The sequence below is a fragment of the Leuciscus leuciscus genome, assembly GCF_965113295.1.
Source record: "Leuciscus leuciscus genome assembly, chromosome: 14".
NCBI lineage: Eukaryota > Metazoa > Chordata > Actinopteri > Cypriniformes > Leuciscidae > Leuciscus > Leuciscus leuciscus.
This window is the reverse complement of record NC_138738.1, coordinates 5416411-5435048: the sequence shown is the minus strand read 5'-3', so window position 1 is coordinate 5435048 and position 18638 is coordinate 5416411. Positions and strand designations below refer to the sequence as shown.

Here is an 18638-nt window from a genome sequence, read left to right as displayed (position 1 = left end):
AAAAATAAAAGTTTGGCATACAACAACTAACTGATTAACATCAGACTTATTGACTTGAAAGTTGAAAGTCATCTTTTATTGCACAATAAAAGATCACATACCATGGTTTGAATTATATGATTGGTCCACATCGGTGTACAGGAGCTATTTGAACAAAACAAAATAAAATATCCCAAATAATAATAATAATAAAAAATAATAATATATAAAAACACCCACAACTCTCAGCATTGCTGCAGTTTCATACCAAGAGTATGTTCACTTTTTTGTCTTGTGTAATCATCCCAATATAGTGCACTTGCTTCAAATATAACCACAAACTTACGGTGCTTCCTTGTCATGAACACTGACCATTATTAGTTGCATCAAATCCATTCAATATTACTCTACAAGATCTTGAGGAACAGAACTTCCAATATAGGCTCAATAGAGATGAAAGCGCATTACTACATGGTACACAATGCTCTAATGTGCCTTGAACACTAAGGACTTGACCCCGGATTTTATTCTGTCTGGCTAAGCAGCTCTGTTATCAGAAACACTCCATAGTAGCCTGCCTTGCATACACTTAAGTTTGGGAACTGCTTCAAATGTAAAGACTGGGTCTTATTAGCAGGTCCTGGCATGCAAACACTGACAGTGGCCAAGCAAAATCCAGTCTCCTACTACGTGCATATTTAAAAGCATTGGAAATATTCAATGCAGACAGAGTCTGACCAAATGACACTGGCGTATGGTACCCAACAATTCCCAATTCTCTTGTTCCCCATCAGAAATGCACTATGCAAAGCTACTCAAATAATCTCCCTTTGATTAATCCATGAGAAATGGAGGTAGGGGGGCTGAGGGGGAAAGGCTTTTTGCTCTCAGAGTATCCAGAGACACATTTTTACACGTGGATACAGTCAGCATTACCATTTGCAGAACAGTTCAGCTTTTATGGAAAGTAAAATGAATCCGTGTTGAAATCAAATATAGGAAAACATCCAAAACCTGGAGACAGAAAGTTTATGTACATGTTGCAATACACAAGGAGACAACTTAGAGACAGTAAAACACAATAAATACAGGTAACATTTGAAATTGATCAGACTTTTGGATGAATTACCAAACCGTTTCAGTTGAAAGAGAAAGGCAAAAATGGTTATTTGGAGTGCTATTGAATAGATATTCATTGATCTTCAAATGGGCCCAGATACTGCACCAGGGAGACTTTCTTTTCAAACACCATGTTTCAAATTGAATTAAACGGGAGTGTTTTTGAGTTTGCAACAATATTGTTGGGTTTTCAAACTATATATTTCCAACAAACGGTACATTAATAAAATCAATACACTTACAACCAGCAATGCAGCATTCTCAGCCTAACAGTCTGAACTCTCCAGTTGTACATATACTGGCTGTGCTTCTCCTTGAAGTTTTGAAGGCCTTTAATGGAGTTACGAACTTATCAAAATGTCAAAAAGCGAGGGTAACGTAATCATCCACAGGTCTAGACGAGGTCTGTAGGTTTTGTTCACCAGATGTTACTGAGACAGCATTGTAGGGACAATAGAGAAAGATCAGAGCTAAGCTTTCAGACTAAAAATGAGACATTTTTGAAAGTCATATAGACTTTGTGCTTTTCTGTTTTGAATGAGTCGAGAGAGGAAATAGACCTGGTTATGTTATTTGAAAAGCACTTCACAGAGGCCAGTATCTGTACAACTAGAGCGTCTGCATTTGAACTTGTATGACCGAGTCTGCTTCCCAAAACGTTGACACTGTACACAAGTACTTTGATATATATTTTCCCAACATAAAGATGTAACAAACATCCATATATAAAATGCTAAATAAGGCATTGCAAAGTGAACACAAGAAGATAGATGTGATGAGAAAAGGGAAATGTCGTATTAGGTGAATCTGGAAAAGTAAAAAAGAAATAAAAGCAAAATAAATTACATTATGGTGTCACAAATAGTGTGACAAGGCAACAACAGCATGTTTTTTGAAGGTGACCATGATTTGTTTGTTTTTTGTTTAGACAAGAAATATACAGTACAGGTTTACATAGGTCAAAATGTACAAGTGACATGTGCAAGCGTGCGCATGCGTCCACACAAACACACAAACAAACAAGACGGAACACAATTACAGGTAAACATTCACCAAAAAGACTGTGCAAAAACGTTTTCACATCCGAAAACTGAAAAAAATGAGTAAGATGAGAAGGTGGAAAATGACTACTCCCACAAAAGAGAGACCCTGTTGCGATTGGGGGATAAAACAAGTTAAATTATCTCTGGTTATCAACTAGTGTAAAGTATTTCAAATAATAATAAAAAAAACCTCACTAGTGCTGCTTTTTTTCTTCACACGTCCCCCCCAAATATGAGACATACTGGCAAGGAAAAAAATAACGTTGTGTGCTTGTAAACAAAAGTAACAGCAAGATACAGCTAGATAGATTTACATGTTTTCAAAAATCTTGGTAGGTTTTACTTTTTTACAATATTTTCAAATGAACCAGAGAAAACAAGAGCAATGAAACCCATGAGAACGAGACGGTCTGACGTCTTCCCGTCAACCCACAGGGCTTTAGTGAACGGAAAAAAAAGAAAAAAAAGGAGGAGATTTGCAAAGATATTTTTGTCTTTTTCTGGGTGAAGCAATACATCACCCAAAACAAAACTTTCTGGCATCATTTACTCACTTTCAAACCTGTGTGACTTGCTTTTCTTCAGTGAAACAAAAGCACAATGACCAGAACTTTAAGCTCCAAGAAGGACAAAAACACTATAAACAGTCCAAATTAATTATGCACTATATTCCAAGTCACACAATAGCTTTGCATGAGGAAAAGTGTATTTGCATGGTTATTTTTGAAGCTTGACAGCCATTTTATGCTTTCATTGTATGGAAAAGCGCATTGTGAGCATTATGCTTTTGTGCTCCACAGTCAGTCATACATGTTTGAATGACATGAGGGTGACTAAATGATGACAGGGGACTATCCCTTTAAATTCACTAAAACACAGTTCTCACAATTTTGCTACAAACGCTTTGCGTCAGGCTTTTATTTTGTACGCCCATGAACCAAAACCTTTTAGAACCGAGTCTCATCTATGGCACTAATGCTTCGCCCTTGGACTTGCAGAACCCCCAAGTACATATAACCATCTATATAAACGATTAGTAGTATCGCAACGGGGGCACCTTATCAAAAGCGACAATGTGGAAACGATACCAAAAACAATAAAGACAAACAAAACAAAAGATAAATCAATTTCGTTTTGGATTGTTCTTTGCCATCAACTTCAAGCCTTGCTCTTTTTGAGTTTCCATTGCACTCACCATGTTGCACTCATGCCATCTATAGCTTTGTAAAAGATTTAGGTTAAAATCTTGACTAAAATGAATACATAGCAGCAAGCAACTAAGAACAAAATACTGTGGTCCATCAAGAACGAATCAGACGCAGCACTGCTGGTAATTTACCAATGGGATGAGCGTTTTCGTTACATTATTCAGAGAAATGTTTCAAAACATGAATCTAGGTCTTATGCAACTATAAAAGCATGATCCGAACCACCATTATGGAGTGAGACTGCCGTCTTTTTTTTGCACAATACCAACATCCTACCACTTTCTGAGAATCTGTGAAAGATGCTAGTGAATAACACCTAATCGAGGGGGGGGGGCGGGGGAATGCTGGGGTCACTAAGAGCGTTCTCCGTCAATAGACAGAATCTTCTGAGCGTCCATTCCCATGATGCAAAAGGAACCTGCTAACAACAATGATGATGTTGCCCCTTTGTAGGATTCAAGACCTCTGAGCGTTTGCATGCTTCAAGTGTCCATTTCTTTAGCCCACACCCAGAAGGTAGAGTAGATGTCAGTGAAATTACAAGGGCAGATCTATAAACAATACATTGATAATCAAAGTCCTATACACAAACTTTTACCGACACGACACACACAAAAGTACTGCGGCCCAAACGTGAGGATGCATTCTAGTCTCCACCGTCACACGGGCCTTGAGAATCTTGCTCAGGTTCTTCTCCCGTTTTGTTTTTTTCCTTTTCTTCAGTACTTTTATCCTCAGAAGGATCTTGTATATGGTCAGAAGAATCCTTGACCAGAGCTGAATTTACATCATGTCCATCTTCTTCCATTACACCCTCTTGGCTCTTTCGTTCGGGTGTCTGTTCGACTTTAACCCCCTTCGATTCCTCGGCGTTCATCTGCACACCAACGTTCCCGTTTCCCTCCACGAGTCCTTCCTCTCTGACCTTCTTCCTCTTCCTCTTAGGGCTGCCCGTGCTGTCTGCTGCAGGCATAGTGGGGAGTGCCATTATACTGCCCGGTGGCAAGAACATGTGCGGATACAACAGACTATGTGACATTCCCGGGATTAGAAAGGGGTTAAAGGTCAAATGGCTGCCGGTGCTTGTGATGCAACTACTACTACTGCTGCTAGTGGCCGCAGCTGTAGACACCGAAGCGGACACTTTTTTCTCTTCCCCTCCTTGCTTTGCTTCCTCCTTAATCCAGTTCTCCGTGCTCATTGGAGAGCTCGTGTTATCCCGCTGAAGTGCAGTATCCGAACTATCCGGCGGGCTTGAGGTTGAGGTTACGGTTGCGGAGTTCGTAGTCACGCTCGCTGTTGTGGATGCAGTTACGGTGGACATAGTGGATGTCGCCGTAGAAAGTGACTGACTCATCATCCCACTCATGTGAGCGCTATACATGGGCGGCTGCACGGCCGCCATGCCATGGAGCATCATGGGTAACATGCCGAGACCATTCTTGGCATCATCTCCTGATGTTACAGCAGTGGCGAAACCATGAGGAAAGCCCATGATACCGGTGAGTGGGATACCAGGGACATTGCGGAGATTGGGTAAACTAACCAGATCCATGCTGCCAATGAGCCCACCGTTCATGAAGAGCGGAGCCATGCCAGCGGGGAGCTCGGGAGCTTTGGGCATCTCGCTGCGGGGTCGCCTGCCTCTTCTGCGTGGACCGGGATCCCGACACACAGGTCCAGTGAGGATGCGTGCGAATTTGCCCTCCGGTAGAAAACCCTGGGATATGAAAACAATACATGTTCATTCAGTATATCAAAGATTGTATTAATAAAGTAGAAGTTAAATTTGGACATAAATGAACAAGTTTAAAGATAATTAGGTTTAATAATTAATTAGAAATGAAGTACTACAATATAGTTTATAACTCTCTGGAATTCTTGATTCTGATTGGTCAATTGCAGAATTCAAACTTGAATGGATTTCAGTAAAATACAGAATAAGCAGATTCAAAACTTTTTAAATTATAAAATAATAAATAATTTTTAGACATTTAAACAAATTTAGACACCCTACTTACCCTTATAACATATTAATATACAATAGAGTATTGCAGACTATAGCATAGACTATTACAGACATCCCTATGAGGGATTTCATGCAGATGACATGAACTCAGAATCTGTGAAATGGCATTAAGAGATTAGCAGACATTTAGCAAATGCTTTTCATCCAAGGAAAACTATAAGGATTTTGTGGTGCTTGAGCAAGACTGATCTTATTACGATTCTGTCTCAACTCTACTCTAAACCTTTAAACTTTAAGCAACATTTAGCTGCTTAACCTTGATAATTAAGATATATTCAGTTATTCTGTATTACTACAAACTACATATTCACAAGTGGCTTCGGTGTCTGTCTCTTTCTAGACAGAATATGTAGGACTCACTGAATGCTTCACCACATCCGCCCAATCAGGAGCCACAGAGTATTCTGAATTTGCATCCAGCCATCGAGAGAGCTCTTTAATGGCTGGAGCCATAGCGCCTCCAAGCTGCAACCAGAGGAATTGTTGTATTAAAATTAAATGAAATCAATCCGAGGAAGCTAACAAAAACAAAAAATGGTATGTGTGTGTTTGTTACCCTGCGGCCTGTGTTTCTGTGCACTACTGGGACTCTCTCCTCTCCAGTTAGAGAGCTGACGTCGAGCTTGGTGGGATCTTTGCAGCGATGCCTTCTCTGCTTTGGACGCTCCAAGAAACTGTGCAACATGCTCGCATTCTGAGACTATGAAAGACATACAATATAAATTAAGTGTTAAATGTCAATTATATTATTAATATTAAGGCGTATATAAGCTGTACACACTAAACATTCACAATTAGGATCATTCAAATATCTTTCTGGATGAAAAAATTGTGTTGTCAACCTTTTTTTTACACAAAAAGCACCTTAAAGTACACAAAAATAAAGAGACAATACCATTAAAGTCAACATGAAACAGCATTCACATCTATTTTAGCACTAATGTGAAGTACTACTACTAATGTGATCATTGTATCCAATGGAAATGTAATGGATAGTGTAAACTACGGAATAATGTGCACGGAATTATGCCCAATCACAAGAGCAACATGAATTCAGAAATAGGGTCAATTTTGATTTCATGTTGTCTTTAAACAAGAATGTTTATAATTCTCAAAAGAAAAAGCCACAGAAATATAACTTTTTAGCCTCACAAAATTAAACTGTTCTGTTTCTAACTAACCGATGGAAAAGCAGAAAGCTCCATGTTGTAGTTGGGGTTTTGTCTGAGCCATTCCATTAGGCCTTTATTAGCCGTTTCCCTGTCCACGCTCACACTCAGGGTCTCTGAGGCTGGAGGAGGAGCTGGAGAGTTTGCTGGAGGGTGAGTAGGAAGTGTAGTCGGGGTGGATGGAGGGCATTCTGACTGAGAGGATGTTGAGGACACAACAGGCTGGCTGATGCTCTCTGACCCACACTGTGTAATGTACAAAGATAAACATATGAATGATTAATATTTATTTATATTAAAACGATTAATAATAAATTAAATTCATAATATTGTTAATATATCAAATAAAATGAAATATTAATTTCATTAATTAATTTCATTAATATTAAATATGAACTATTTTAATGTATTTATTTTAGTGTCATATAAGCATCAAATGCTATTTTCATGGCAAAATGAAGTTTAAAATAAAAATTTCTTTCAAAATTACAGTAATTCAGATTTTTTATATTTTCCTAGTATAACTTATGAAAAACATACCAAAAAATACTTTCTGGAAAAAAAATAATGGCATTGTAAATGGAAGCCTTATAATAAAGGCTATTATAAAGCCTTAATCGTGATGTATTTTCTTTTTACTTATAATATAAACTCCAAAAAACACAAAAAGCAACATGAAAGCAGCCCATACGACTTCTGATGAAGACTTTAATCTTTGCTGGTGTTTTTTATTTATTTATTTTTCAAGGTGGATAGAAGAGAGCAGCAGATTCTGCCAAACATCTGCTTTTATGTTTCACAAAACTAATACTATGAGGCTAGAATGACATGGGGACATGTTCCTTTTTGGGTGTCCTATTGTATCTATTTCAGTGATGTGCGGTTCCACAAACCTGTTGTTCAGGCAAGTTCATGGCTCGTCCCTTCATAAAGCCGAGATCAGGAGTCTCTACATTTCTTCTTCGTCCTCTTCTCCGTCTCAACATTGAATCATCACGACGAAGACTGCCGTTGACAATCTGCCCTGTGACAGGGTGAATTAAGCCAGCCTGCAAAATGCCAGCCATATCCAATCCCAGTGAGCCTTGTATGGAGCCTATCCCGGTTATTTTGTGGGACGCTGACTGGACAGTGTGGCTCATATGACTGATTGGCCCACTGTCTCCACCAGCTGTTAGTTCTGTTGGTTTGGAGAGGTCAATAGCAGCATCCTGCCAACCATTAAGTAGAAGAGCGTTAGCACGATGAGACACGCCAACCTGGATCTTTTCTCCAAGATGGCTTGGTTTGGCAAGAACTTCTGCCTCGAATTCAAACCCATGCCTGGGGCGTTTGAGCTCAGAGAGAAATGCTGGGGCAACTAACCGCTCCTGTTGGGACAAGAGTTGTAAATCAATGGGACTGTATGTGTGTATGACATTTCAAGATCTCATTAATTTCCATGACTTTTCAGGCCTCAAAAATCACACGTTGGAAATGTCTTGATATTTCCAGGTTTTTCATTTAATCTCAAGATATTTCCAAAACTTGCTTTGAATTTAAGACATTTCAAAACTTTTGAAGGATTTGCAGACACCTTTAAAAACATCCTGTCTGTGGATGTGATCTTCTTACCTTTGGTAAGTGGGGTACTGTATGTGGGAGGTTGAAATTAAGGCTCTGAGATATAGGCATTCTGGTAGTCAGATATCCTGCCCTCTGGTGGGCACTGCTGGGCATGCAGGTGTTAGCCGATGCAGAGGGAGACTCATACTGTTGACTAGAGGAAGGCCACTTCCCCTTTAAGATAGTATGGCAGATACTGTCAATACGGTTGATGATCACTCTGTCCTGTAGAGAACAAAAACACAAGACGGTGTATGAAATGGGTCAAACTGCAGCAATAGGTGACTGATACATGTCTAGTGGTATGCTGTGAGCTGCAACCAACTTTACCATTTACATTACAAGACAAGATTTTCACATGTTCTGTAGAATATGCATTATATATTCAATATCTATTTTCAGTATAACTAATAAATGAGGCATGGAAAAAGACAATAATACAGGCAGGAAACAATCACTAGCATGTCAATACCTTAGGCCACTCTGAGAAGGAGAAGAGTGCCTTCTCCTGTAAAAGCTGAGCAATGGTTGGTTCCCTTATTTCATGGACACTGTCTGCCATCTCGCACATGGGCAGCGCAAAGCGTGGTGCATCAACATCTCCCATTAATGCTAAAAAAAAAGGTATACGTTTTTTCAATGCATGTTGATAGACAGAGACTAAATAAAACTAACTTCAATTTGTTTTCTTTGGTTTTAAAAACATTGTGAGAAACAATCATTCATCAGCATGTAATTTGTCTGAATAAGTTGGCAAAGTAAATATTAAGAAAATATTAACTGATTCCATCAACCAAATTGGTCTAGAGTTCGTCAACGTTTAGAAATAACTAATGACAAACATCCATAATTTTCAGTGAGGAGTCAATTATTCTGCTTATATAATCTTTTTGACCTAATACAGTTTAGTCCTTAAAACTGGTTTGTACAACCTCATGGTACCAAACAAGTGAGCTTAAAATAGCCCAAGTTAGTTTGCTGGTCTCTCAACCTGCTCAAGCTGATCTGGTTAGTTTGTGGACACTTATAAGGTGGTTAGACTTGGAGAACAGCTGCCCAACAAGCTGAACAACAACTTGGCAAGGCTAGAGGATCAGCAAGACAGGCTTACACAAGCTAAGACAAGCAAATGTTTTTCACCAAAAGGGGAAACAGCCCAAGCTGCCATTACTAGTTTTGTAAAATAATAATAATAATAAAATAATTTAGCTTATAATTTTGCTACTACATAAGTCAGTATTCAACAGAATCAAGAACAAAACATAAAAAAGGTAGAAAGCTGAAGCCTACAGCCACAATACCTGATGTCTTTGCATCTTCGTCTTTTATCTTGTCCTTTACATCCAAAACCTCAGTCTGCTCAAGGTGAGGGGTCTGCGTAGTGCTGTCTGGCTCAGGCTTCACATCTGACACCACTGGATCCATGAGGAACTCTTGTTTTGGGACTACATCAAGGACCGGAGATACAGAGGTGTCAGGTAAGGTAGTTGGAGATGATGGGAGTGAAGGAGGCAAAGGGTAATCTGTTGAGAGAGTAGTGTTAGTTAGATTGCACTCTTCTATTGGCTCTGTTGGTTCTTTGCAGGGTTCTTCAGAGGGTTCTTCCACCAATTGCTGTTCCGCTGAGTCTTGCTGAAACCCTTCACAAGGTTCCTGCAGGGTCTCGTCACAAGTCAAATCATAAGACTCCTCTAAAGGCACTTTTTCTGGCTCTCTTAGAGGCTTCTCGTAAGATTCTTCAAAGTCTCCTTCATTGGAATCATCAAATGTCACCTTGCAGTCCCCTTTTTGGGATTCCTCAAGACAATTTTCCCTTGGAGACTCTATTGAAGGCATCTTGTCAATTTCATCTTGAGAATCCTTAGTCTTCAGACTGTCTAGAGAAAGGTCTTCTTTCTCAAAATGGAACCCTATGCTTTCAGCACCTTCTCCTGGACTGGGAACACCATGTGTGATGTTGGAATCACTAAGCTTATCCTCTTGATCCTCACTAATGGGATCTGCCTGATCAAGACTAACATCCGGGAGACCAAGAGGTGGTGGAACATATTCTGGAAGACTGGATGATAAATCTGTCTGATCCACAGATGCCTCTCCAACATTAAGGTCTTTGAACAACATAAAGCTCGGTGCCAGTGGCTCGACAGGGTTGCTTTGAGAGTCCGAACTGGGCATGCTCAAACAGTCGGTTAGTGTTTCATCACCCTCCCGTCCATCGTCGGGTTGAGGAGCATCCAAAAAGCTGGGTTCCAAAGCTTGTGCTCCCAAAATGGGATCAGTCTCGTTGAACATGTCAGAGGTTTCAACATGGTCTGAGCTTTCCCATGGAGTTTGAAGTTCATCGAGTTCCACAGAAGGAGCCATCAAGCCAGTCTCCTCCGAGGACCCTTGCTCTCCCACCAGAACATCGCTGCGAAGTTTCCCAGCTATGGAGTCTGCCATATCTCCTTGAGTCCCATTTAGCTCCCCCTGCACACCATACGAATTTAGCATATTCAGCCCACCAGTTGCAGAATTGAACGGGAATCCGTTGAAGGCCTCTTTACCAGATTTGCTATGTAGTGTGTCTGATGTCAAGCCTTCATGTTGTAAAGACCCCAACTCCAGTGAGTCATCTAATGGAGGGCAGTCTAAAAACCCTTCCCTGTTTCCTGAACCTATTCCCAGGGAACTTCCTGGCTCTGACGCTACCACTTCAGTGGACTGGTGATGCCCATGGGTATGGACAAGTTGTGTTGGCGTGTGGGGTGAAGGTGTGTGGTGATACTCCGGAGGTTGTGGGGACTGACAATGTCCAAGGTTGGCATCATACAAGCAGCAATGATGGTGAGGCAAGCCTGGGACTGGATATCTGTGGTTTTCTTTATGAACATAGTTCCGATGGGCCTCCAGGAAGGACAGTTGAGGGTCATTGAGGATGTAGAAGTCAGTTCGACTCAAGCCATGCTTGGCAACACCGATGAGAAGATCCCGATCATGTTTGCCACACTCCCACCAGACGGGTAAGTACAAACTAGGACGACAAAGTTGCAGTCGTGCCCCCAGGAGTGGGTGCCGCAATACTTGCTCACGGACCTTTCTCAAAAGCTCAATACGGTATAATGTTCGGGCAGCTCGCTCTTCTGTAATGGGTTCCACAAACAGCGAAGGATCAACGGTACCTACATGAGACAAGAATTTGTGTATGCGTTATGACAGATTGAGTTGCTATTAATCTTCTCACCAAACTATCTCTAATTAGTTTGTTCGTCTCAACTCTAATATCCATTTTACCTTCATCTTTTCTAGGCGGCAGTCTACATGCAGTGCGGCACATTGAAACAAAGCTGTGGAAATATCTCTCCAAGCTTTCGTCAGTCTTCCTCTCCAATCGAGCAAGGGCACGGAACTGGCCCCAGTCAAAGATTTTCTTGTCTGGGTCATACACTACTCCAAACGAGGACACTGTGCGATAGAAGTCGGCCTGCTCACGCCGTGTCCACCTGTGGTAAAGGCAATTTGTTATCTCAGGAGTACATAAACCTTAAAATATGCCTCAAATACTGAATTAACAGATTTTCAGCTATCATAAACTATTAACCTCTTACCTGATGCAGTACCAAAATACTATTCTTCCAATGTTCATCATGACCTTTCAACATGTTTCAGTGTTCATACTATCCTCCAGGATTTTATGCTAACCAATAATCCTCTTTAGCTGTTGTTGCTGCCGCTAACTAATCAGTCTTATGAATGCCCTGTAAAATTAGTCTGGTTTCAGGTTCACCTCACCTCAATCAGGAGCCTTAAGACTTAAGAAAATGTACTGACATTTTAAAAACAGCAAGATAGGGTGCAATGAAATGGATTATTTTTTATATGACAGGGTATCTTAAAAACACAATGCTCTGGCGGGATGCTCAAAAACAGCATAGCTGAGATGTTTTAAAGGAAACATTAAAACAATTCTCCAAGAGGGTTTTATTGTGCTACCTGCCCAATGAAGAAAACCCTGAGATCTTGTGTGCTTATCGTTTATCATGATCATGTCTGCCTTGTACCATTAGTATCAGCAATAGTACAATTTTTCTCCAAATAAGCTGATTTTCCATTTGCAAAATCGCATGACAGTTTACATTTTATCTTGATAAAATGACTAAACAATAAAACTGCCGCCACATCGCCTACCTTCGTTGCCACTCCAAAAAGAGTGGGTCAGGCTCAGTTGCGCAGTGCCTAAACTCTCCAATTTGCCACGTCACAGGTGAAATTCCATCGTGTAAGAGGAAATCATGACGAAGCGGCTCACGACGTGTGTAACGCTGATACGCAGTAATGAGGCGGCGTAAACGTGCTGTAAGAGCCGAACCTGCCGGCCACTGTATCCGCCCCTGTTCCATCATCTCTGTAATTAGGTCTCCTGCGAGAGATGCTACGAAGCCCCCTTTAAAAGAAATGCTACATTAGACTCAACCTGAAATAAGATCATCTTAAGGGGTGGTCACATTAGGTTTTGTGTTGGATTCATACAGATACCAATGTGAGTGAGCAGTTTTTGGTTTAGAGAATTCTGACCTGTAATTTTGTTTAAAGTAAAATTATAATATCTGATCAATAGAGGATTTAAACTGACCTCCAATCTTTAAATGAAAAAAAAATTAAAATAATTCTCAGCAGGATCCAAAACGAACACACAAAAAAGCTTTGGCAACTAAGTAAAACAGTTACAATCTGCATGTGAAATGCAAATGGTCTACTAAGGATCAGTAGTAGTTGTGTATCACCGAAGTTAGGATGTGAAAATGTTTATAGTCTTAAAACTTCAGAATCAAAACTAAATGATCTTGCACAAAATGACAAGATAAAGTGGCATTTCTACAAGTATCAAAATGTCCTCATATTTGACACAAATATACAAGAGAATGCAATATATATATTTATAGTGTCAAAATATTTATGGCTGATCAATTTCTCAATTTATCCAGTATTGGAAGATGTTACAAAAGTAAATAATTTAGAATATATTCAAAATAGAATTCCTGGAGTGTGACATCATATCCTGTTAAGTTTGACGTAGGGTGGGAAATAACTGTGCACGCTGAAAAGCTAACGTGACCACCCCTTAACAGTATTAACAAACAATTAAATGTTTAGTTACAACCGTAACAGTTACATTTCAAAACATACATGCATGAATAAATACATAAGGCGGGTTTTAATACCTGTCACTGTAGTGTCATTTTTCCCTGTTTCCTCTGACATGGGCTCCTCCTTTGTGAAAGAAAACTTTACTTAAAGTAACAGTCTGTGCATTTGGTTAAAACTCTTTAGCATAATTAATCTGACTTCATATTAATTTGACTTCCTATCAGTACCTTGATCTCTACTTTCTCTTCTAATTCCTCAGACTTCATGTCGTTTTCCTCTTTAATTTCATCACTTTTGCTGATACTGCACAAGAAGAAACGTGTGTTTATGGTCATAAGAGTCAAAAGATGCAATTGTTGTATTCCCACATACAGCTACATTATCTCAGCTGCTAATTTTAAAGGATATTACCTATCAGGTGCATCTGAAGCAGTTTCTGCTCCACTTTGTTCTACCGTCAGTGCAGTGACATCAGGCATACCCACCCGCTCCAGGAAGCACAGAGCAGGGTCTGCACGCATGGCGTTATACCGCTCATACCCTACATGGGACACAAGGACAAGTTAGTGCAGATGATGAAAAGCAAGAGGAAGTCAATAGGAACCATATGGACATTTTAAACACTTTAAAAGATGCTCTAAATGCATTACATCTCTGTTATATTCAAAAATGACCTTTATGTATTTGTGTCTGCACATATTTCCAATGATATTGCGCATGCATGAGAATTGCATCACAAAACTGGGTGTGACGGTTGCACCCATTGTTCTATGATGATGTCTCACCATGTTTGTGAACTCCAATAAGCAGCGATTTATCCGCCTCAGAATCCCACCAAATAGTAGGGATCTCAATGTAGTCGATATCAGGCAGGGTTACCTCCAGTTTACTGCATAAAACACACAGATCCTTATATATTAGGCTACTCAACAATGACAACTGCTTTATCCAGAATTCATTGAGCATTCATGAGGTTACAATGGGCTGTGGGCCATGTAGTACCTGGCTGGGATCCCTTCAAGAGCCTGATTAGCAGCCTCCCCCAGAACTTCAACCTTCAGGTAGTACAGCATCCGCACTCTCAGTAGCACCCTGTTCATGACAGGATACATGATGATCACACCATTAAAACTCGTTCATACATTTTTATTACAGTACAATATTATTTGATCAGACATATTGCAAATATATTTGTATTACTGGCAGGATGTAGGAAATTGTTAATTATGCACCCCAATTATAGTACCAGGGTGCAAAATGTACTTTTGCTACACTGACATTAAATGCATACTAATGTTACACAATATCTACATGTTCATCTGCATGCATTACAACATGCAATTTTGAAGATGCTTAAGTTCTTTATGAAGTCTTACTTGTTGCAATGTTGTTTGAGGTGTTTCTTGTAGCTGTCGTCCTGAAGCACAACCTCTGGGTTACAATGGGCCAGCCAGTCAGCATTCTTCAGCTCAGGTGGACTCAACTGGTTCTTCAGTTTCTTTCCTTTACGACCACGCGGGACAGGAGCAGACAGACCTGGACGGGTGAAACGCAATTGTTATGGTTTTTTAATGTCTTTATTTTGATCATTATGCAACAATTGTATGAAAAGCAGTCAGTTCATTTAATTTGAATAATCAAATAATCAAGGATTAGAGATGCTTATGATTAATCAACATTCAATTGTCAATTTTATTGATTAAACATACTGATTGTCGATCAATTTCAGCACAAATGCTTTCAGTGATACTTCAAGCAGTGAAAGCATTCATGATGTGACTTGTTAAGTATAAAAAAAATTAAAAATAAAATAAAATAAAAAAAGTAGTGGATATATTTACTATTATATATGGACATATAAATAATATTATTATGTACCTTTAAATTGTTATTGGTAGATTAAATAATATCCTGACATTAAAATAATGATAATAAATTGCAAATAATTTAAACTGATAATTAATTTAATTCGTAATTGAATTGGTAGCAAACAAATTAAACTGTGAATTTAAAAATGTTTAATTAGCTCAAAAAAATTGGTTGCAATTGTAACATTAATGTTAATTATTAATTGATACATTTTTTGTTCTATTTAAATGTCAGTTGATTATGTCTAATCGTGAATAAAGTCATCCCAAAAATAATTAATGAATTGATGCAAAAAATGTCAGAGGGTGTGAAAAAATCCATTAATAACCTGAGTGGTTTTGCAGTGTTTGATTATGTCCATCTTTAGTGGGTGTAATCAGATCCCAGATGAAGCTTTTAATTTTGTCGTCTCCTTTATAATGGCGAACACAGTAGACCAGAAGAGCCCTGCACAGCACCTCCATGTCTCGCTCCGACAGGTGCCATTTAAAACGCCCATGATTGAGAATATCCTTCCAGCGACCCCACCTGTACAATCAGCAAAGACATTTCATCAGAGTCTGAGATGTATAACTTCATATAGCCTAATTTATGGGCTACAAACAAAGTCGATTCCAATATATGGTCTGCTTGATCTGCAGATCTGAAAACTTCTATGTTGAATTCCTTTAGTTGCTTGTAAAAATACTTCATTTGATTAAAAGTCTGTTGTAGGGCAACAGAAGGTGACCCAGAAGGAATGAGTGGGCAGCCGAAAGCAAATGAAACACTGACCCAAAAATAAGAAGGTTTTTCTCCACTCTGAAGCACTCTGCTCGGAGGTAGCGTCTGTTGCGATCACTGAGACGTCTTGTGCGACAGGGTCGTTCCTCTGAGTCGCTGTCCAGTTCAGAGAACTCCATCAGTTCATCGTCCTCAAAAGAATTATAGTGACGCGTCTGCTTCCTTACGCGAGGCGTGTCGATCACCAGACTCTCCTGGCAGAGACACAGACATTAGTCAGAAAGTGTTGCCATCTCAATATTTTTCTCCTTAAAATGTCACCAACACGCAAACTGTGCGTGCTGCACATTCACAATCACACATTAATCCAAGCCATCTGTTTTGAATCAGCTGATATTCAAATGACCCCCCCATACACTTTCTCTCTCTGGTGAAGTCTATGAGCTGATTCTCAGTCACAGTGAGCTCATATGCAAAGCTGAAGCTTTTTAAACCATCATACTTTTTACCTTTTCTGCCTTGGAGTCAATTTCCAGTTCAGCAATTTTGGCCCACTTTTGCCAGAAGTTTGGATCATCCAGAGAGATGTCTGTACGGTTCCCTGAAGACACAAAGCTAGCCTGGAAATGGTAAATAATAAAGCATTATAAGCACTTTATCAAGATAGAGATCACATATGTAAAAGCCTGTGTTTTATTGATACATGCAATGCTTATTCATCTTTTACATTCGCATAACTTTTCCAGCTCATCTGCCATATTTACGGGAAAAAAAAGATAAGAAGAAAAAAACGCTAATAATTGGATTTTATCCATACCACGCCTCAAAACATTTCAGTTTAGCACATAAAATACCAATATAACATTCGTTGACATAGAGATGGATTGTGGATGTGTAGAAGGATCATGTGACACTGAAGCCTGGAGTAATGATGCTGAAAACTCAGCTTTGCCATCACAGGAATAAATAACATTTTAAAATATATTAAAATAGAAAAAAGATTCTTTTTTCAGTATTTTTGATCAAATAAAATCAGACTTGGTGAGCATAAGAGCCTTTCAACAACATAAAAAAAATCTGACTGACCCCAAACTTTTAAACGGTAGTGTATACCTTGGCAAAAGTTGATCCCTTCCCCTCAGTCTGGATTGTGATGGTCTGTGTGCGGCGCTGCAGGATCTGATCAATATCCTCCTCGCAAAATTTAGAGCCCTCATCTTCCTCATCCATGAGCGCCCCGTACGCCCCCTTCCTGAGAAGATCTTCGACCTCCATCTTGGACAGTTGCTGAACCTGAAAGAGGAAGGTACGGTAATTAAACAATACTGTCCTAGTCAGTGTAGCAAGTCATGGCATAAACTAAATCTAACACTTCTGAGGAAGAAAATAAGACTCTGCAATTGATGTCTACGTGCCAGTCGTGGCGTACTGTTCAATTTCTGTCGGCCCAGGATTCAAAATTTAAACTCATCGAACACAAGCAGCAAATGTATCTGCAAAACTTTCTTAAAAATATTCTTACTGAAATTGTTTATCTCAGTGGTAAAAAAGGAAGATTTTTTTTTCCAAATAACGATGGGTCTTGATGTTTTATTTACATGTGTTTCTTGGAGAGACCGTACAGGAGAGATTCCAAAAGTTTGACACCTGAAACCCTAAAATATTTACTTAAAGTTCCCTTGAGATTTTATCTTAATATTTCAATAAATTTAACACCACATTCACATCTTTATGGTTCTCTCATGTTATTTAATGGTCACATTACACACAGACCAATTTTTTTTTATTAATTTTAACTTTAATTAATAATTTTTTAAATTTTTTATTTTTATGATTTAATTAATTATTAGCTTTTCATCACTCCCAGGGTTTCGCAGCCCACAGTTTGGGGAGTATATCATTTTCTTTCTTGCTTTTTTTGTTTAAGGCTGATACATTTTATAAATTCAACACTGGCAGATGTGGGAAGAAAAAAAAAAAGAAAGTTTAATGTAGTGGATCCCTCACCCCATTGAGACTGCCCTTGCGGTTGATGTCCTGCAGAACAGCCTTGTCCAATCCCAGTTTCAGACTGGCCTTGTCAAACATCTCCCTCTCGTACGAGTTTCGCGTGATAAGTCGATACACTTTCACCGCTTTGCTTTGACCGATCCGGTGGCAGCGAGCTTGAGCCTGTGGAATTCAAAGCATGTTTATAACAAATGTGATATTTGTGTTTTTTGGAAAGTTTTTTTTTAATATATATATGGGATGGAAATCGCTAAAGGAGAGAGTCAGTTACACTGTATATAAAAGACGCTCCGCATTCACCTGCAAGTCGTTCTGCGGGTTCCAGTCCGAGTCGAATATGATACAGGTGTCGGCGGCGGTGAGGTTGATGCCCAGACCTCCTGCTCGTGTACAGAGGAGGAACACGAAGCGGTCAGAGTCCACCTTGCTGAAGCGATCGATGGCAGCCTGCCTTAGATTCCCTCGAACTCTCCCATCAATCCGTTCGTATGTATATCTACACGCAGCATACAAATTTCAGATGATAAGAAGCAGTTTATGCATCTAACCCACGTAAAACTTACAGACCCATATGTTTTGACCAATGAATTTCCCAATTTGAAAAATGAGCATAGCTAGAATTTTCTTAAATAGGCATTACAGAAATTGCTATGACTTTTTAAGATTTTTATACCACTGTCTTTTTAGGCCTGGAAATATCAATTTTAAAATTCTGTTTTCCTTGACTCTCCTTGAAGAAAAGCAACAAATGACTTAA

General features: G+C 39.3%; 1 protein-coding gene across 2 annotated transcripts in view; it reads right to left on the bottom strand.

Annotated features, from left to right (window-relative positions):
* Positions 1-54: 54 nt before the first annotated feature.
* chd6 (chromodomain helicase DNA binding protein 6) overlaps positions 55-18638 on the bottom strand; it is a 42153-nt gene continuing 23569 nt past the window's right edge. For both annotated transcript variants that reach the window (XM_082136294.1, XM_082136293.1), the window contains exons 17-38: positions 18182-18377; positions 17879-18043; positions 16985-17164; positions 16381-16491; positions 15923-16125; positions 15477-15676; positions 14656-14815; positions 14282-14371; positions 14065-14168; positions 13691-13820; positions 13507-13582; positions 13354-13402; positions 12320-12575; positions 11426-11634; positions 9454-11313; positions 8625-8764; positions 8162-8377; positions 7441-7917; positions 6560-6793; positions 5935-6078; positions 5739-5843; positions 55-5069 (exon numbers count right to left, since the gene is read on the bottom strand). In XM_082136294.1, coding sequence (XP_081992420.1) covers positions 3996-5069; positions 5739-5843; positions 5935-6078; positions 6560-6793; positions 7441-7917; positions 8162-8377; positions 8625-8764; positions 9454-11313; positions 11426-11634; positions 12320-12575; positions 13354-13402; positions 13507-13582; positions 13691-13820; positions 14065-14168; positions 14282-14371; positions 14656-14815; positions 15477-15676; positions 15923-16125; positions 16381-16491; positions 16985-17164; positions 17879-18043; positions 18182-18377 — 6379 coding nt within the window. In that variant the 3' untranslated portion in view covers positions 55-3995. The remainder of the gene's footprint in view (positions 5070-5738; positions 5844-5934; positions 6079-6559; positions 6794-7440; positions 7918-8161; positions 8378-8624; positions 8765-9453; positions 11314-11425; positions 11635-12319; positions 12576-13353; positions 13403-13506; positions 13583-13690; positions 13821-14064; positions 14169-14281; positions 14372-14655; positions 14816-15476; positions 15677-15922; positions 16126-16380; positions 16492-16984; positions 17165-17878; positions 18044-18181; positions 18378-18638) is intronic.